Source organism: Leguminivora glycinivorella, chromosome 12, assembly GCF_023078275.1.
Source record: "Leguminivora glycinivorella isolate SPB_JAAS2020 chromosome 12, LegGlyc_1.1, whole genome shotgun sequence".
Classification (NCBI taxonomy): Eukaryota; Metazoa; Arthropoda; class Insecta; order Lepidoptera; family Tortricidae; genus Leguminivora; species Leguminivora glycinivorella.
In genome coordinates, this window is record NC_062982.1 from 1,138,937 (window position 1) to 1,160,629 (window position 21,693).

At 35.6% G+C, this 21,693-nt stretch overlaps 1 protein-coding gene across 3 annotated transcripts in view; it reads right to left on the bottom strand.

Annotated features, from left to right (window-relative positions):
* The window catches only part of LOC125231644 (protein trapped in endoderm-1), an 88,827-nt gene that overhangs the window by 7,714 nt on the left and 59,420 nt on the right, over positions 1–21,693 (bottom strand). For 2 of the 3 annotated variants that reach the window (XM_048137126.1, XM_048137128.1), the window contains 2 exons: positions 11,595–11,697; positions 6,351–6,568 (listed from right to left, as the gene is read on the bottom strand). In XM_048137126.1, coding sequence (XP_047993083.1) covers positions 6,351–6,568; positions 11,595–11,697 — 321 coding nt within the window. The remainder of the gene's footprint in view (positions 1–6,350; positions 6,569–11,594; positions 11,698–21,693) is intronic. The other variant, XM_048137127.1, reaches the window with a different exon arrangement.

Genomic DNA, 21,693 nt, shown 5'->3' on the forward strand with positions numbered 1-21,693 from the left:
CAAAAGGGGGGCTCGGGGGGCGAAGCCCCCCGCATAAAAGAAAGATCAATGTAATATTTAAAATAAGTTGGGTTAGGGCTTTCTTGTGACCCTTAACAGCAAAAGTAAGGGGGGCAAAATTAAGGGCTTTATCAACGAAAAATTTCACGCCACTGCTAAGCACGTCGCGAAGGTCTACAGATCCCAGAGCCACTATCAGTCTTTTAGTTGCTTAGCAAACTGTCGCGTCCACGTTCCATAACCAGGTTCAACCCCACGCAAATATACTAGAGAGCGACTGAGAAAATTCAACCTTTTGTCTCTTTCCTACTCTGTAAGATGAAATCCTTAAGTTTTGTATTGCATTAATCTTCAAATTAGCGCAGCACTATGAAAAAAATTTTAAATGAATGACTTTATTGCGATAAACTTGGTACCTATACATCAGGTGGTAATGGTGGTATTAATTCTTATTAAGCAATAGCAATACGTGTTAAGCCACAAATGGCTTGCGAAATTCGCCTACTTGAAATAATATTTTTGTTTAAATTTTAAATATATTTCATTATTAACGACTAAAAAAAAAGTATAAAATAAATTTATAGTTTAAAAAACTCTAGAAAAACACGCTTTTATAAATGCACGTAAAAGCCAAAAATAAATTATGGATCGTTCAAGTTGTCTCTATTGCTGGGATGAAGAGTAAACTATGTGCTTTTAATTATAATATTTGATTGTAAAAGCGTGGGGCGCTGTAACAGGAAAAACTTTTTGTGAAATCAAATTAAGCTATATTACGAGAAGCAGTTTACACAGATTGGCGCGCTAACTGGATTTGCAGCACGACTGCAGCGCCCCACGCTTTTACAATCAAATATTATAATTAAAAGCACATAGTTTACTCTTCATCCCAGCAATAGAGACAACTTGAACGATCCATAATTTATTTTTGGCTTTTACGTGCATTTATAAAAGCGTGTTTTTCTAGAGTTTTTTAAACTATAAATTTATTATTAGCAAAAATTACTTAAGCGCCTTCAGAAGTGCAGGTGCTTAAGACCGTTTGTAAGTTAAAGTTAGCTGTGATGGCTCAACGAAGAAAGAAGATTTCAATATCCTACTTATACATCATTATCATTATCATTATATATATATAATAAAACTAAGTCGATAAAAGGGGGCGTCCATTAATCGCGTCATACGTTTTTGGCTTATTTTAGACCCCCCCCCCCCATGGTGATCTTTGGTGATATTTTCAGGACCCCCTCCCCCCCTGGCCAATATGACGTGTAATTTTTTGGCAACTTAAGTAGACTTTTTTCCAACCCACGAATCAACCAAATCTTGGCGCGAAATTCAAATTTTCTATGAGAATTTAACCCTCGCCCCCTCATTTTTAAGGTTCCGTACCTCAAAAAGGAAACCACTGAACCGATTAACTTGTTTGGCACACATATGTAAACTTGCGACCCAAAGACGGGCATGTAATTTAAATAAAATAAAAAAAACAACTATAGGGGCTAACTTTTGGGGGGTAAAAGTGAAAATTAGAAATCAAAGTTTTTTGAAATAGTTTTTTAGCGTGTTACATATCAAATGAAAGAGCGTTAATTGGGCCATTTTTTTTTTCAAAGTTGTCCACCCCACTTTTTTTTTTTGATTTGGAATTTTTTATGTGCTTTCCACTCAGAATCGCGAGCTCTTTCAATCCTAATAGGAGTAAAAAAGTGTCCCAAGGTTTTTCCCTATTCCGTTACCATTTTTTCATACATTTTGTATGGCGGTAACGGAATGGATGGTCTAAAAAAAAATATGGAAATCTTGGGACATTTTTTTCTCCTATCACGATCAAAAGACCTCGCGATTCTGAATATGAATCGCGTAAAAAATACCCATGTTACAAAAAAAGTGGGGTGGACAACTTTGAAAAAAATGGCCCTTATACGTATTTCAAAAATATAATTATGTTTTTAATAATTTTCAGTCAAGTAATTTTCAAGTAATTTAAGAAAACAGGCAAAAATGACCAAAATTTTCAAAAAAATACCCGAGATAGCCTTTAATGTATAGATTACAAGAAAACCTATTAGAAATATAAGGTCAAGCCTAAATTGGACTTAAAAGAAAAAACTCAAATTACGAATTTCACTCACTGGGGCTGCAAGGAGTTACCAAATCTTTTGAAAGTGTTGAGTATTTCGTCTTTTTAGGGTTCCGTAGTCAACTAGGAACCCTTATAGTTTCGCCATGTCTGTTTGTCCGTCCGTCTGTCCGTCCGCGGATAATCTCAGTGACCGTTAGCACTAGAAAGCTGAAATTTGGTACCAATATGTATATCAATCACGCCAACAAAGTGGTAAAATAAAAAATGGAAAAAAATGTTTTGTTAGGGTACCCCCCTACATGTAAAGTGGGGATTGTTTTTTTTTTTCATTCCAACCCCAACGTGTAATATATTGTTAGATAGGTATTTAAAAATGAATACGGGTTTACTAAAATCGTTTTTTGATAATATTAATATTTTCGGAAATAATCGCTCCTAAAGGAAAAAAAAGTGTCCCCCCCTAACTTTTGAACCATATGTATAAAAAATATGAAAAAATCACAAAAGTAGAACTTTATAAAGACTTTTTAAGAAAATTGTTTTGAACTTGATAGGTTAAGTAGTTTTTGAGAAAAATACGGAAAACTACGGAACCCTACACTGAGCGTGGCCCGACACGCTCTTGGCCGGTTTTTTTATAAATTGTTCAAAATATCGATTATTTTATTTTCAAAAATGACTTGGCGCTTAAGCTCTTCTTGTGATGTAAGGAACCCTTGCAACACGAATCCAACTCACACTTGCCCAGTTTTTAAGTGTTATGGCTCGTCTATAATTCCGCCAACGTCAAGGTTTAGGAAGGCACGCGTGTTTTGAAGACAGTTGGCCGTTGAGCTCTACATTTGTCAAATTTGCCGCCTTTTTTCAGTGCCATGATTAGGTTGACCGTCTATAACCGACTGTCCGTGTACACGTGATGAGGGCAAACTAAAAAAATCTTTGAGAATTAAAAATAACCGACTGCACACAGCTCTTTTTTTCTCACTTGATGGTCTCATCGGAAAATCAGCGCTGGAAGTCACCAGCAACACGCTGAGATGAGGCCATTTCTTGGCACTTCATTCCTTTCTGTTTGTGTTTTGTAATGTGTAATTAATCTTCACTGTGTTCACGAATAAATTATATTCTATTCTATTCTGTTCTCTTTGCACTGCACAACGCAAGTTCTGACTGTAAAAGTTGATATAAAAATAGCTCAGAAATATGTTTTTTTCTTTACGTTAGTGTAAGACGGCGTTGGCGAGATGACCTTGACGCTTTTGATGAGAACTGGTGGGAAACGGGTCAGGACCGGGATACGTGGAAAGCGAAGAGGGAGGCCTTTGCCCAGCAGTGGGACACTCTAGGCTCATATAAATAAATAAAAATAGTGTAACAAAAAAAATACACGTGATATGTTCCTAACCCCCACCCCCATGGTGATATTTGGTGATTTTTTCATGACCCCCTCCCCCTATCCAGTATGACGCGATTAATGGACGCCCCCTAAGTGTGCGTGCCGATAAAACTTAAAAAGGAGTCCCGGCACGATAAAGGGACTTAAATAGTGTGATAGCCCTTTATCCCCCCTCGAACAAGAAAGTTCCCGTTTTAACCTAAAGGGCGTGTTTTTAAAGATATAAGGGCTTCTTCAACCCTAAGTATAGTGGCGCCATCTGTTGTCGAGTAGTTGAAATTCATTCAGAACAACGATTATTTGGGTTACATTTCGAAAGGCGCGAAATTTAAAATTCCAATTTCAATAGTCTTAAATTACATTTGTTCTGTTATCGAGTATTTGAACTTATTAAAGGGACTTAAATAGTGTGATAGCCCTTTATCCCCCCTCGAACAAGAAAGTTCCCGTTTTAACCTAAAGGGCGTGTTTTTAAAGATATAAGGGCTTCTTCAACCCTAAGTATAGTGGCGCCATCTGTTGTCGAGTAGTTGAACTTCATTGAAAGTATTCTACAGCAGCAGAACCTATTGTCACGGCAGACGATAATATCGAGAACATTCTAGAAGATATGAGAAGAAAAATATTCTAAAACTTTCTCGAATATTCTAGAGCCTAGCTCTCTGAATATATAAGAGCCCGGTGTCGCCCGCCAGAGTCAGTTCGATTTCAACAGTGAAACAAGCGATTTCGAAACGAGAAGGAAAGAAGTTATCTGTGAGCCTTTATTTTGAAGTATCACGTGTGAGTATTTTTAATAGTGTGTATAATAATTTTCCATTTTGAAGCGAAGAAGAAAAAAGTTGTCTGTGAGCCTTTACTGTGAAATATCAAATGTGAGTATTTTAATAGTGTGTTTAATTAATTCTAATAGATTTCTTTTCTTTTAATTGTAATTTCCTTAAATAAAATTTTTGCTTTGTATCAACGTACCCCACGTTTACGTAACAATATATTTGTCTATAAAATGTATGTTTAATTTTATTTTACAGAATACAATGCCTAGACGTTTTAACCTAAATTGAAATTTTAAATTTTAGATTTAAAATTTTGAACCTTCTTCAGTAATAAGTTTCGATATGTAAAGAAATTGAAGGACGATACACAGGCGGGCGGGGCGGAGACACCGCGCGCCGCTGCGGGCGGGTGGGAGGGAGGAGGGGTGTCGATGGACGATGTCACGCGGGATTCGCCGCGCGAACTCATCATTCGCGCGGTCGGCTCCCTTGGCTGCCTGCACACGTTCGCTGCTCTCGTACGATTTGATATTATACAGGGTGCCCGGTAATTAATGGACAACCTTTTAACCACCAAGAGGGCACCTTATACTGGTCCAGAAAATCTATGGAATATGGGTTAAATTGTGGTGTAGGCGAGAGGCTGGCAACCTGTCACTGCAATGCCATAGTTTCGTTTTCTTTTAACCCCTTATTTGCCAAGAGTGGCACCTTATATTGGTCCAGAAAATCGACTTTAAGGTTTAGTAAAAGTCGCCTGGTTTTCGAGATTTTCACAATTTTTAAAATTTTAATACCTACTACCTAAAATTTTAAAAAGTGTGAAAATCTCGAAAACCAGGCGACTTTTACTAAACCTTAATGTCGATTTTCTGTAAGGTGCCCTCTTGGTGGTTAAAAGGTTGTCCATGCACCCGATATATTTGTCAAGCAATTTCTGACGTAAGAAAGCGCGACTCATTCGCGCAGTCGGCTCACTCACGTCTCTCGTTGTCGTACAATCTGACATTATTCAGCTACCTTTTATCGCTTGGCTTTAGTTCGCATATACAAGAGTACCTATAGGTACTACAAGGTCCAAGGCAAAATACAACAATAGATAATGTATTTACTAAATAATATTTTTAAATTTAAAAGTGGAAAATGTCTGCCTTGGGTGAGACTTGAACTCACGGCCTCTGAATCGATACTCCAGCGCAGACGTTTCTGCTAATCAGAAGTTAAAATTTAAATAATATTTATTTAGTAATTTCCCGCTAGAAACTTGCGTTATACTATTCTGTATACTTTTTCAGCTACCATAACCAAATTTGGATTAGATTAAAAAAACCTTTAAGTAAAACTTAGAACCTTTCAGATTGTTTTACTCACCCTTTCTGATGTTTACCATACTTACTTACCCCGTTATTCATAAACGTACACTAAAGTTATCAAGCCGATAAATTTCGTTTCCGACGACGTATTTTTGTGATAGAAAGGGACAAACGAACTTTATCGGCTAGATACTTTAGTGTATGAATAAGGGTGTTAAAATTTATAGCTACGAAATTTTACATAAAACACCTACTTTAAAATAAAATAAAAAATGTTGAATTTGGTTAACATTATAAAAGACCTCACGCAAGCTGTGCTAATTAGTTCGCGAATTCGTCTAGAGGTGGCGCTAAACACAATTATGCTCATTAGAGAACCTATACTTCTAGCCTAGCCCAGTCTTTAGAATTATGTGAGTAACGTAAAAGTTTTGTAGGTACGGAACCCTCGGTGGGCGAGTCCGACTCGCACTTGGCCGGTTTTTAAATCTTGAGTAAGGCATACAATTAATTTAAGGGATACAATTGGCAGTGATCAAGCAGGTTGGTCAGATTTGATTTACACTGGATTAGTTATGTAATTGGATTTGATTGAATGTAAATATTGTGATTGTTATTGTAATTATGTATTACATATTTTGGATATGACAATATTATGAGCCAAGAAGCTTGAAATGTTTTTTTTTAAGCAACTTAAGGTCCGGTCCCTTTTACATGGCAACAAGAACTTACAATAAACCCACACCCACGTTACGTTCTCAAACTACTCAAGATATACACACCCACATACACACCTTCGGCCCTCCAGCTTTCTCTTGCTCTCTCGCACTCGCCAGTATATGCAAGAGTAGGACACAATGATGACCAGACAGGGTAGTGCGAAACCAAAGACAAACAGGTACTTTTTAGGGGAGTGCCCGCCTTCGTCGGAGAGAATAGTGCAGGAGAATGTTTTTTTGTCGAGCCCCAGGGTGCCCCAGATGCCCAGCAGTGGGGGAACCTGAAAAGAAGAAACAAATCTTTATTTTTCAACAGTATGTGTCATATATATGGTAGCAAAATTATTTCCACCTTGAGCGTTAATACTTGAATCTCTCACTACGGTTAGAACACAATCGACTATTGAATGTAATCAATGTAATCATGCACCGATCTTTGGGTCAAATAAGAAAACAAAAAAATCTGATGTTCAGGCCGTCTAATTTTCTCTCGCTTCGTTTTTTTCTATTATGGCCATTATTATGCACAAAAAACGAAGGTATTTTTAACTCATCTAAAAAGTTTTGATTAATAAATAATTGTTAAGAAAATTCTAGGTATAAATATTTTAGATGTGGGCAACTAATACGAGCATTATGTAATATTAGAAGTTACACAATTAAAAGTTATGTTTCCGCTCCATAAAAAATATGTAGTAGGAAGTAGACCACACAGCGCGCTTTATATCAAAATAACAATATTTGCAGTAGGAAGCGATAAAACACCTAATGGTGTGTCGAAGACGGGTTATGAGTATAAAAAACCTAAAAAACCCATCGTTTTATAAACAGTCATGGATTTATTGTGATGGGCTAAGCCATTAAGGAAATATGCGAATGAAATTATAACTAAATAATCCGTGTTTTTTCCTTCTCAGTTGCTCAAAAATTTGCTGGAAGAAATCCCTTAAAGGGATAAGTTCGCCTTTGTACACATTTTTATTATATTCTCTGTATAATAAATGTGTACAAAGGCGAACTTATCCCTTTACTCTATGTAATTTGTTTAGTGCAATAAGTAGGTAATTGCCTCATTTGCCTCAATTGAGGCTTGAAATGAATTTATAAATAAGTATATGTACCTACCTACTGTACCTACATTTAAAAATATTTGTGAAAAATACCAAAACTTATGCATCTGATAGAATATATATGACGCAACGGCCTTTTATTGCCATTAAATAGATCCCATTCGAAATCATAAACTAAATTCAGCTAAACGAATGCCATTTATTTTATTGTAAGCAAACAAAGAAAGTATTGTGTACTTAAGACATAAAATAAATGGAAAATCATAAAATTTTACTCCCCAGCTGGATGAAATGAAACACTTTGAACGAGTGAGTATTATGACTGTTATGAGAGTAATAGAAATGGGAATAATAGTTAAAGTTAATGCAACCAAATGCAACAGATAGGCGCACCAATTTGTAAAACTATGTGCCACGTTTGGTGCCCGTCATAGGCGGGAGCGGACGGCATTTTCAGAGTTTTTTTTTATTGTTGTGTATGTTCCGACCAATTGTATATATTTAAGTGCATGGGAATGTGTTATAGGATGATCAAATTATCATAGTAGTTTTTTCAAGATTGCACTATTAAAGTGAGTGCACATGGAATTCAATAATATGGCGAAAACAAGTTTCACTTTAAATTGACCTAAGACATTGATTTCAAATGAATTATTTGCATACATTCCATAATTTGAGCATGTAATTATTTTTGTATGTTGCTAAGATGTGATATAAATAAAGTTCCGTTTTAAATTTACTGAGTGAGATTGAGTGATCATGATTAAGTACTTCTTACGCAAGTCATGAATCCTGTCATCGGTTGAAAGCTTTTCCCCATTTAACCATTTTGGCTACATGGCATTTCTATGACGCGAAACGAAAACGAAACGCCGCGAAAGGTAGTCTGGCTCTGTCGCGCCAATACGCAAGAGCGATAGAGATAGATATCTACGAGCGTTTCGTTTCGTGAGCGTCTGTGCATTCGGCTACGCACGCTGAGTGGACGCTCGGAGCGCAGCGTTCGGCGGGGCGTGCGAGCGTACAATACAACCTATGCAGCGTCAAATCAGGACACTTGTATGAGCTTCAATTGTTTGACATGCACGCCGCACGCCGCCCCGCTGCCCGCCCAATATGAGCGCGCACTCAGGCCTCACACTAACCGTTAATGATTGAGGCACATTAACCAGCTCTCGGATGTACAATTTGAGGCAATTAAACCCAATATGGAAGTGCAACGAACTAGCTTCCTTCATAATCCGAGTCTATGCTGCTTGTGTAAATAATGAATACATGTTTCCCTGAACTGTTATCGTGTTGTGATAATAATATGAAAGAAGCTTTTATTCATACAATGTTGAAGGTAGTAGTAGTTTCAGTGCAGTTACATTTTAATTGTAATGGGGCATTTTCAGAATTTAGGTCCCCCAATTAGCAAAAGTTGTTAACAAAAATTAGCGAGTTACGCTGTCAGTTTTGAGACGACAATAAAACATGAAATCTGTCAAAAAAATTACTTTTTTCACATTCTCAATGTAGATTATCGCTTAAAGTTTATGTACTTAAAACAATATTTTTATTGAAATTTCATGCTTAATTATCTTCACAAAACTGACAGTGAGTTAATTTTTGTTAACAACTTACGCTAATTGGGGGGTCCCAAATTCTGAAAATGCCCAATGACACATTTAAAGTTTTATAGTTCTACATTATTTTATTTCACTATAAAACTCCCGTAAGACTCGACTCTCGTGAGTATAATAATATAATTTTAAGGAAACATGCTTATGATTTATCCCGAATACTTTATATAGGTTTACCTAATACTTACATATCTGTATATTGTGAGTTTTGTAACAAAGAAATTATGCTATATATTTTTTAACGATGTTTCATACGTTGTATAAACACTATACGAGGGGCGTTCAATAAATTCTCGGTATGAGAATGAAAACAAACAGGTACGAAAAGTCTGATATTTTTTATTTTTCAATATACTCCCCCCCTATGTTAATACACTTAAAAGATCGATCAATTATTTTTTTTAATCCCTCAAAAAAATATTTTTTATCTTTGGTGAAAAAATGCTCCTCCACTGCTGCCTTCAATGCTTCATCATCAGAAAACCGATTTCCACGCAGATCCTTTTTGAGATTGGGGAACAAAAAGAAGTCGCTGGGGGCTAAGTCCGGACTGTACGGTGGATGGGTAATAGTTTCAAACCCACATTCAGCTATAGCTGCCTTGGCAATATGAGCAGTATGGACAGGGGCGTTGTCATGCAGAAGCAAAACACCTTTGGTTAACTTTCCTCGCCTCTTTTCTTTGATTGCATCCCTTAATTGACGTAGAAGGTTGGCGTAGTACTGTCCTGTGATATTGACACCTTTTTCTTTATAATCGATTAGTAAAACACCTTCACAATCCCAAAATATTGTGGCCATGACCTTGCCAGCTGAAGGCATAACCTTGAACTTCTTGGGATGAGCTGAACCCTTAATGTGCCACTGCATGGACTCTTGTTTACTCTCTGGGTCATAATGATGAACCCAAGTTTCATCTCCAGTAACAATCTTTTGCAGGACCTCATCAGGATTTTCACCGCACAGGTCAATAAAATCGGAACAACAAGCGGCACGCATATCTTTTTGAAGCCGAGTCAGCATTCGCGGAACCCATCTTGCACTTACTTTTGACATATTAAGATGGTCATGGATAATATCATGTATGGTACCAATAGAAAGATTGGTTACTTTAGCTATTGATTTTATCTTAATTCGCCCATCTTCCAATATAAGTTTTTCCACCTTCTCAATATTTTCTTGTGAAGTGGCGACTACAGGCCGACCAGGCCTAGGGTCATCTTCAATACTCTCCCTTCCACGTTTGAATTCGCTTGACCACTTTTGAATAGTAGATAAAGAAGGAGAAGACTCACGGTAAACACAATCCATCTCCTCTTTTATGGTTTTTTGATTTTTACCCTGTTTAGCTAGTCAAGAATTTTATAACAGATCGATGTTCTAATTTCGTCAACATTGATAATTCGCTCATGGTGTGCGTGTTTGTTTGTCAATTGCAGAAAAACAAAAGAAAATCTCGGTTCGAATTATACTTTTTTTTAATGTCAACGAATGAACCTTAGTGGCCAGTAACAAAAGAAATTGTAAAAGAGGTTGTAAGATATCAATACCGACAATATATTGAACGCCCCTCGTATTTTATTTGAATACTGACGTCACTGGTAAAATTACCTTAAAGCCGCCCTAATGATTAATCATCAAACTGACAAACCCTTTATGAGCAAGGATCCCAAAATATCCTGCGCACGAGAGTAATTAAGAACCGTATTTGAAGTCTGTGTGCTTCTGCCTCCCCAAAAAGACTGTCTAGACAAAGTGTCGACGATGGAGGATTTATTAACTTGCTCTTAATATGTTATATTTACGTATTAGTTAAATAAAATTGCACTAGCTTTGTTACTGATTTTCTGCCAACAAGTCACAATTAATGTGGTTTGGCAGAAGATATGTATTAAGCTTTACGTTCCGAATAAAAGTTTTTTTTACTTACATTTTTTTTTCATTAGAGTACCCTAATAATATATTTTAGTAGTAGTGCCGTTGAACTACTATGTTCATCTTATTAATTCCCGACTCAAGCTTTATGTATGTCGCATCAGTATTTGAATGCTCAGTAGGTATGTTCAGAGATTACCAATACCAAATGTAAAAAGCGCAAATAAGTAACTTTTTTTAAACAAGCATAATTGTCTGCTAACGTATTTCTACAAAAAAAAATCTATGGAGAAAACCCAGCTCCTATCTTCAGCTCCCTAAACACTTCGGCTTTCCTTGTGCATAAGACATTTTGTTCTTATTTACAAAGTAAATTATTTACTTTATATTTAAACATACCATAAAAAGCGCTGGTAGCCTAGCGGTAAGAGCAAGCGACTTTCGATCCGGAAGTCGCGGGTTCGAATCCCGGCTCGTACCAATGACTTTTTCGGAACTTACGTGCAAATGTCATATGATATTTGCCAGTCGCTTTTCGGTAAAGGAAAACATCGTGAGGAAACCGGACTAATTCCAACAAGGCCTAGTTACCCTTCGGGTTGGAAGGTCAGATGGCAGTCGCTTTCGTAAAAACTGTCTACGCCAAATCACGGGATTAGTTGACAAAGCGGACCCCAGGCAACCATGAGCCGTGGCAAATGCCGGGATAACACAAGGAGGATGTTGTTAAAACTTACCATGAGACCAAAGGACACGAGCCAGATGAGAAGCAACTGCACCCAGATCTTGGTGGTGGTGTAGATGGATGCATACATGTCGTAGTACGCGATCAACGTGTATCTGTAACAACACAAGATATCCTTTAACACAAACATCTATTAAATAATTGTCTTCGGTTACCGCGATAGTTACTTATGAAATAAAACTATGGAAACGGATTAAATCGCGTATAATGAATTTAAAATTCATCCCGACGTTGACATTGTAATTTTTCCTCAGTCACCCGTTGACCACGAACGCTGTGAAGAGTTCGAAACGTCGGGATGAATTTTAAATTCATTATACGCGATTTAATCCGTTTCCATAGTTTTATTTCATCTATTAAATAATTTATCCGTTAACCTTATTTATCCTCAGTGTATCCATTTGTATAACCCCGGATGTAAGAGTTATAAGGTCACATTTAATGATGTTTTAAAAGGAAAGAAACATTGTGCAATGTGGAGCGGAAGTTGAATATTGCCAACGAGGGTAAGTTAAATCGCAACAGCTTGCCGGAGCAATTTCAAGATTCGTGTTTGCAGTTTTCTTACCCCCCACGTTACACAAACCGTTTTTCATCACACTTGCAATATAAAAATATGTAAAAAGATTAAAAAAAATACGGTAATTGAAATTACATAACTCCATCGGGAGAACGAGTTTTGACTCCCGCTCCGCCTGCGTGCAATTGCACATTTATTGTGGGAGTGTGATGAAAACCTAATCAATCCTCAATACATATATCCAACTGTATAATCATAATCATAATCATTTTATTGGTAATAAATAAATTACATGTCAATATTTCAAATAATCCCCGATATAAAAGTTATACGTTACATTTAATGACGTTTTAAAAGAAAAGAAAAAAAATGCATATTCCCGATTAGTACCTAGTATATTCGTGCTTAAACCCATTACAATATTACGTAATCTACCAAACAATAGCCATAAATGACCCTACAAAAGGTGCAATAAATAAATGAACGCTTTCCAAACCGAAGCCGTTATCACTTGTTTATCGTTTACCGTCACTCTTATCGCTATGGGAAAGTGGAGAGACAAACACTCGACTGGGGATAAGATAATTGGGCCATTTTTTTCAAAGTTGTCCACCCCGTTTTTGGCTTGTCCCATACTTTTGATATAATATTTAGCGTATTTAAAGAGACTAAACTAATGAAGACTATTTTTTATTCGAACCCAAATTTAGTTGACAGATATTCATTTAAATTTTTATTATAATTATGTATTTGTTAAAAATTATAATGTGATAAAAAATGGGCAATTTTTTGCTGTCCCACGTCAAATATCGTTTTTGTTATGGATTTTATTCTATAACTAATTGTACTAAATATTGATGACGGCATAATTTGAAAAGATTGAGTCATACGCTATTATGTTATAAAATATTTTATGTTAATAAATAAACGTACTATTTAAAATTAAGTATAATTTGCCGAGACGGAATCTGGTAATTGTGGAATTTTCCATTCCGAAACCGCAGAATGACTGTTAAAATTAAAAGAAAGTTCCTAACATTTGGTAGCATTTTATTCAGCTTGGCAAAATTAATTTAAAACTACGCAATACCGCCATCTTGCATTTTCCAGTTGCCGCCAAACACGCATCAAAGTAGCTCGTACTCAGGGGTAACATTTTCTCATTCCACCTTCCGAAACCAAATTTGCGGGTAAATACGTAATATGCAACCTTTTAACATCGATTCCTAAAACAAAGCACTAATATTGAAACCAAATAAGCCAATTAAAAACAAGATTTGTGATTATTTAATAAATAATTAAGTAAAATATCGCCGAAGGTAGCGTTCCGTTACTTCCGATCCGATACTAGATCGTTGGTTTCGTATAGGCGGAAAAAAAACGTATCGGAATGGAAGTATAAAGCGGTATTCATGTGGTTTTAATGAGATGTCTTAGTTTAATTTGATTGCGGGAAATAAAAGAAAAACGTATGGGATTAAAACTAACTCATCTAAAATATGGTAATCAATCACGGATTACACACTCCGGTTGTTTTAGTCATTATGCGCGATATGCTTTGGAGGTCTTAGGTACCCACGTTCAAGTGTAGACGAGACCTTAGCTTTCATCCGTTACCCATTCAGTCAGATCCGTTACTGTCCCATGTTTCAAAATACAAAATCATTTATTCAGCAAATAGGCCACGGGGGCACTTTTACATGTCAACATTACAGAGTATTCATTAAAGTTAAACAAATGAAATTAATAGAAATATTAACTAAAAATATTAATCATAAGCAAAGTAGCTATACACTGATATAGAATTAGAGATGTATAAAGTCTCTAAATGTCATATTATTACTAACTATAATCAATACATAAAGAAAGTGCAAACAGATACAAAGATAAAAGAAATCTATAATACTTCAATAGTTGTAAAAGACTGAATATTACAAGTAAAAATATTATACTTAATCAAATAATCCATGGAGATGTATAGCGTCTCCAAGAGTCAAATTTTATAAAATTAAAATATTTAAAAGTAAAAACCTTTGTCAAATAATACAAAAAAAAAATACAGAAAATGAACAGCTAAATTACACATTTCAAGAGATGTACAAGTCTCTAGTTGTCAATCATTAAAGAACAAATCAAGTTTACAAATAAGGGCCAATCAAGGTTACAAATTAAGTTTAAAAATATAATCAAAATCTCAGAGATGTATAAGGTCTCTAAGTGTCCAAAAAACTAACATTAACTTAATCAAACGACAACAAGGTCATTAAAGTAAGGAATCTATTTTAAAATAAAATATAATCAAAATCTCAGAGATGTATAAAGTCTCTAAGTGTCCAAAAGCTAAAATTAACTAAATTAAACGACAACGTGATGGTCTCTAGTGTCATCCTTAAGACATTACTTACTTAAGTTTAATTCTTACAAGAACCGAATGTAGTGTCTCGCAATCCGCTCAAAAGTAAAGTTAAATAATCTAACAAAACATGTGGCCCAGGTAAGCTTGAACAGACCAGTCTCCACAAACAGCACCCGTTCACGAGTATGACGCGTATCTCAGCCATCGCCTCCTCAACCTCCATTCGGGAAGGTGGCGACCCGATCAACACGCCACCGTAAGCAAAGACTTTTAAGCGAGCATGACATGTTCAAGCTAACAGCAAATTGACAAAAGAAAAATCGACACAGTGAAACACGACATTAAGCTTGTAGGTGACATTAAAGAGGGCAACAATGCCTAGTATAGCTATACATAACTAATTACATGCTCAACGTGACTTAGAGATGTAAAGGTCTCAAGGGTCAGTGTACTATCATACTTTAAATAAATTTTATATTACTACGCTATATAATGAAAACAAAAATCTTAGAGGTGTATAAGGTCTCTAAGCGTCCTACTAACATAACTAATGATACAATACAATCACATGAGAAAAATTACGCTGTGTCATTTTTACGGGATACTAGTACGGTTGTATTACAAACTTCTGCTACCATAATCAAGCTACTGGCTTAAAGGCATTTTTATCATCTATAAAATCATTTACCGTATAGTAAGCTTTACCTAGCAAACAGCGCTTAACATGTGACTTAAATTTGCCGAGTGGCAAGTTCACTACATCAATGGGGATTTTGTTATAAAAACGTGTACAGTTCCCAACGAAAGACGTACTAACCTTACGGAGACGGTGGAAGGGCACGGCAAGTTTATGTTTGTTTCTAGTGTTATAGTTATGGATATCACTGTTAAGCTTGTATTCATGGATGTTTTTCCTAGCATACATAATATTCTCAAGTATGTACTGAGAGGCAACGGTAAGAATGTTCACCTCTTTGAATTTCTCTCTTAGGGAAGCTCGAGCGCCCAGTCCATATATGGAACGTACAGCTCGCTTTTGCAGCACAAATATCGTCTGAATATCTGCGGCTTTACCCCATAACAGAATTCCATACGACATAACACTATGGAAGTAACCAAAGTATACCAGCCTGGCCGTCTCTACGTTTGTTAGCTGTCTGATTCTCCTTACTGCGTAGGCAGCTGAACTAAGTTTGTTAGCTAAAGTAGCAATATGTGCGTGCCATTGCAGTTTTGAGTCTAAAGTGACCACCCAGGAAAACAGTTTGGTCTTCAAACTCCAGCGTATCACCTTTTATTTGGATTTTGCTGTTATTTATCTGCTTGACGTTAGGTAACGCAAACTTGATGCATTTGGTTTTCTTGGCGTTCAAAAGTAGATTGTTTGCCGTAAACCAGTTAACTATAGTTGATAGGGCATCATTAATACTGTCGAAGCTATTTTCCTTCCTGTTCACTTTGAATATAAGAGAAGTGTCATCCGCAAATAACACTATATCATGTCTGCCTTTAACAAGAGTGGGTAGGTCATTAATATATACTAAAAAGAGGAAGGGACCAAGAATTGAACCTTGAGGCACTCCGAGGGCTACCGGGGACCCCGCCGAATGAGTTCCATTAATAACTACTCTCTGAGTCCTATCCGACAGATATGATGAGACTAAGTCGAGGGCACCGGCTTTTATCCCGTAGTGGCTTAATTTTCGTTTTAAATTTTCGTGATCTACGCAATCAAATGCCTTGGACAGATCACAGAAAATTCCAACAGCATCTTGAGCTTTTTCCCAAGCGTCAAAGATGTGCTTTAGGAGTACCGCACCAGAGTCAGTGGTTGATCGACCTTTGGTAAAACCAAATTGATTGCTATCAAGCAGTTTATTTCTGTTGAAATGCGACAGCAGTTGATTTAAAATAAGTTTCTCAAACACTTTGCTTAATGCAGGTAGTATTGAAATCGGCCTAAAGTTCGTAGGATCTGTCTTCGTTCCTGATTTAAACAACGGGATAATTTTGCTATGTTTCATAATATCTGGAAAAGTGCCAACATCAATGCATCTGTTGAAAATCTCAGCTAAATATGGTGCAATAGATTCAAATAGTTTTATTTGCAAAAATTAAGGTAATGGCGCCTATTAACGTGGTATTTAAGCAAATTTCAAAAGATACCAAAAAATTAAGGGTATCAAAGCTCATTAACGACCACAAATATTTTTTTTATGGAAGAGTATTTATTGAACTATTAGTTTTAAAGAGTTTTAGGATCATTTTAGTTTATTATATGTCATAAAATTATTATTGAAGCCAACATACTTAAATTTTCTATTACCGTGGTAATGAACAGGTTGCAGTTCTATTAACGCGAATTGAGATTTCATTACCGAGGGTATGAATGACAGTGTTTTTCTGCCATCGGTAAATAGAAACCCATCTCAAAATTCGGAGCTTAATACCGACGGTTGAATATACAAATTATGACAAATACATATACCTATACTATCCTCCTTTATGAATACCCACAGAAGACTCAGTTTCACCTAAGAAATCTGTACTTACGGTACACTAAATGTCATATTTTGATACAAGACTAATATGTCGCTCGGTAATAGATACTTCTATAGGAACCCATTACCGACCCAAACAAATATTGCATGGATCGGTAATAGATTCTAATATATTCTATTACCGAGGGTTATCTGATCGTACCATCGGTAATAGGCATAAATTGGAGTATTATAAAATCTAATTCCGACCCATAAAAACAAAGTCATACAGATGTATTTTCATTACAAATCAAAATAAAATATTGCAACCTTATATTAAAACCAAGCTTACATAACTGGTAAGTAAGCATCAGACTTTATGTCAATGTTTAAAAAATTGACAAATTAACGGTTTTCATAGAAACTACGAAATCAGTCATGAAGTTTTTGCTAAAAATTAAGGTTTTGTTGAATAATTTTCATACCGCGTAAATAGTTCTTTGATAGCGTGAATAGATCAAGATTGAAACAACTGTAAGACATTATATAACTGATCACATATACTTAAAATAAAGCAAAAATAACTAATATCACTACTTTAACTATTACCGTGGTATACCACAGTAATAGAATCTACTCACGAAATGGCGCCTTTCACCGCTGTCTTTTAATTTCCACTTTAAACACATTTCCAGGCTAAACAATACGTAAAAAGTACTCAGAAGTCATGTAGAAAACTATAAATAATAATTTGAAATGCATAACTTTCACCTGTTTGCCATAATTATTACGTAAACTACTAAATGAGATTGGAGTTCACTTAGGTTTAGCGTCACACGTCAGTATGACACAACCTCTTCTCGCGGCCCCGTGGCAAAAACTGTCAAATAGCGAGCGTCTTCTTTCATTCACACTCTCTATCGCCTATATGTGCGTTAGTCAACTAAACAGGCTTCCTTTGTGTGAGTAACTTTTTTTAAGAAATTGGTCGGTTTGCCTATAAAATGCGTATTTGCAAATGCGGCGGTAATGGACGTCGATTTCGATACCCGCGTTGATAGCCGCCGTTACCTTAAATACAATCTGTTATTAAACTACGTTTCCGTTATTTTATATTGAAATAGTAACGTTTAAACTATTGATTACAAGTGATGGCATCCTATAATCTTGTGAAACAGTATAGTAATCTTAAAAATTCTCCTCTATTTTGTACTGAAAGTAACGGAACGGATATATATATGGGTTTAAAAAAATAGTAGTCCGCATTTATGTGAAAATGAAAGTGTAATTTCTTCATTTGTTATTTTAGAATGAATAATAAACATATTGTAAAATTCCCAAACCTTTTATATTTACATTATCTGCGATTAAATTTGGTTGCGGAACGGAACACTCGCCTCTCCTCAACTCAACAAAAACATATTTTTTTCATTAATTACTTAAAAGTCAAGTGAACCTTCTATATTTTATATAAATTTATTTATTAAAGAATCTATAAAAATAGCTTTTAATAAATTTCTATCGGTTTCATTTTCATATCAACTTTTTTCTGGGGGGACAACTTTGAATAAAATGGCCCAATTATGGTATTAAAACAAAGCTTGGCTAACTACGGGTTTCCAACCTTGATTAACCAAGATGCTTTTGTGTTTAAATTGTATAATGCTGCTATTTTTTAACCGACTTCAAAAAAGGAGGAGGTTCTTAATTCGACTGAATGTTTTTTTTTGTATGTATGTTGTTACTCGATATCTCCGAGAATATTGAACCGATTTTCAGTTTTTGTTTATTATTAGGATAGTAGGTGTTAACTATTAGAGGCAAGATAATTACGATAAATAAAGCTGAATAAAATCTAATTGTTGCGTAATATACTTATATAATAAATAAACTAATTAAAATTAAAGTTAATACCTAAACTTGAAGCTGAATGAGATGAGATTTGTTTCTTTTATTTAGCAAAGTTCAAAACCCCGAACTTAGTTATCTCTGCTGCTGGTTGTGCTACATAATTTAGGAAAATCGATGTTTATATAAATATGCCAATTATTATACAAAACCTCGTTTAATAAAAAAAAAATCTTCTTTAAAACATCAAATAAATAAAAAAATGATAATCCCCCATTGTGTATTCACATCTAGAGATAAATAACGCAAATAACTTTTGTTACGGGGCACATAAAGGAGCACCAACAAAGAACATAACGAACTCACAATAGGTTCGCCTACAACGTATGGAAATGACATTGCTGATGTATTTACGTATACAAATCTGGATCACAGGAGACGTTTATGAGTGCTGATTTTACATGTAAAGGTAACCAAAACTTAAAAAATGTAACATCAGTTTTTAATACATATTATAATAACTAAAAACAGCGACTTTAAATGCATTTTTACTGGCACTATATGTATACAAATGTTAAAAAATATGTACTATGTAATTTGCAACTACTTGAACTACTTGTAGAACTTATTATTTATTTATTTACTTTTTAAAGATAAAATACGAATATTCACCTTCTGATGCCTAAAGCGCAAATGTTACACAGTTACAATTCGCTTACCTACGGGTATCAGTGAAATATATTTAATTTTGTCTTACAATATTTAGTGCATACTTTCGGAGTCGGCAGCTTTCACAAATTACTGGTAAAGTTTTTGATAAATTTCTAAGTACCTAATTAAAAAACAAACATGTTCATCGCAATAATGCTACCCCAGACTATAACCCGTGACCTGCCCGGCTCATCTGCAGCTCACCCAGCCTCACCACTCGAACACAGAGCGCCTTTATGCGTCGGCTGCCGACCCCGTCAATGGGTTTATTTTTACATGAACCGTGGAGCTGCGAGGTATAAGATGCTGGCGACTTTTGGCTGGCATAAAAAATGGCTTTGTAATTTTAAAAAAGTTTCAATATTATATTGGGTTGGTAAGAAAGTAATGAGCGAATCATAACCAATATTGTAATTTTTATTTAATTTATTATTTTAATCATTTAACAAAAATATAACGGCCTTCGTTATCTACTACTTGTCTCCATCGTTCTGGTAAAGAATGAATAGCATCGGCGAAGAAGTTCTTAGGTTTAGATTCAAAAAACTCAGCTATGTACTGTCGTAGATGGGCTTGATCATCGAACTTTTTTTCATTCAAGGCATTGCTTAGCGATCTGAACAATGCGTAATCCGTAGGTGCCAAGTCTGGAGAGTACGGTGGATGAGGTATCACTTACCAACCTAGCTCCAATAGCTTTAGCCGAGTCACTTTTGCAATGTGTGGGCGAGCATTGTCGTGTAAGAAAAAAACTTTAGCATGCTGTGGACGATTCTGACAGATTTTTGGTTTAAATTTTCAAGCTGATTACAGTATACTGATGCGGTAACAGTCATTCCACTTGGTAGGAGTTCCCAGTGAATAATACCATGAATATCCCACCAAACGGACAGCATAACTTTTTTCGGGTGAGGCTCTGTTTTTGGTGCCTCTATTCCTTTTTCGTTTGGAGCTAGCCACTGACGTTTGCGTGTGTGATTTATATATAAGACCCATTTTTCATCTCCAGTGATAAGATGGTCCAACCAGTTGAATGTGCGGCGAAAAGACAGAAGTTGTATGCAGATATCGGCACGGCGGTTTAGTTGATCTCTATCAAGTTCGTGCGGTATCCAAACATTGTATTTGTAGTTTTTTCCCAACTCGTGTAAATGTGTTTCTATGGTGACATGAGAGCAGCCTAACTCGGTAGCAAGAGTACGACTCGTTAGCCTCGGATCTCCTTCAATTAAGGTTTTTAATTTGGCTACATCAATCTTCACCGGTCGACCAGACTTAGGTTGATCTGATAATGAAAAGTCGCCACTACGAAACCGCTGGAACCATCGTTTCGCCGTGGCCTCAGACACAACTTCAGGAGCAACACGCTGACATATATTACGCACTGCTTCGGCGGCTGAATGGCCAGACTGAAATTCATATAGTAAGCAATGCCTTACATGCACTTTTAATTCGTCCATTTTCTTCCTTATATTAGCTCGGCGACAGCTAGTGAATGACTGACGAGAAACTGTGCGACTCGCCCTTTATATACTTTCGACCATAGAAGATTCTAGAACTCTCTCAAAAATTTTATGTGGAATTCAATCGATCGCTCATTAGTTTCTTACCAACCCAATATTATGCCCAAAGCTGCGACGAGGGGCAAAAAACAAGGGATGCCTTTGCCCAGAAGTGGGACTCAATATATATATTTTTTTCTATTGAGCTATTATTGTGCCGTGTGTTTACTTATATGAATAATGGCTTACTCAATATGCAATCAAGTAATTAAAATATGTACAGATTGATTTTAACTTACCTAAAAATGTAACAAAAACACAAATGGTGCTAAAAGGTTTTGCAAAACAAATTGTAGGTATATATTATAGCGATTTTAATTTATTCCGCTGTTGAAGTTATTTCAACATTATTTACCTACCTTTTTTTTCGAAATCCTTATCTATTAAGATTTATTAAAGGAAACTGTCAACTTAGTTCGCTATTTTCTCCCCCGTTATTAATATCTGAGAGGATAGACACAGGTATTTAATAAGGCAAGATTGGGTTATTTACTGTAATTAACTTCCTTGAATTAAGATGATCATAAAATAAGATTCACTTATAATATTATTGTTATATATTGAATAAGTATACTATTTTTGATAAATATTCTTTGTACCGATATATATTTCTT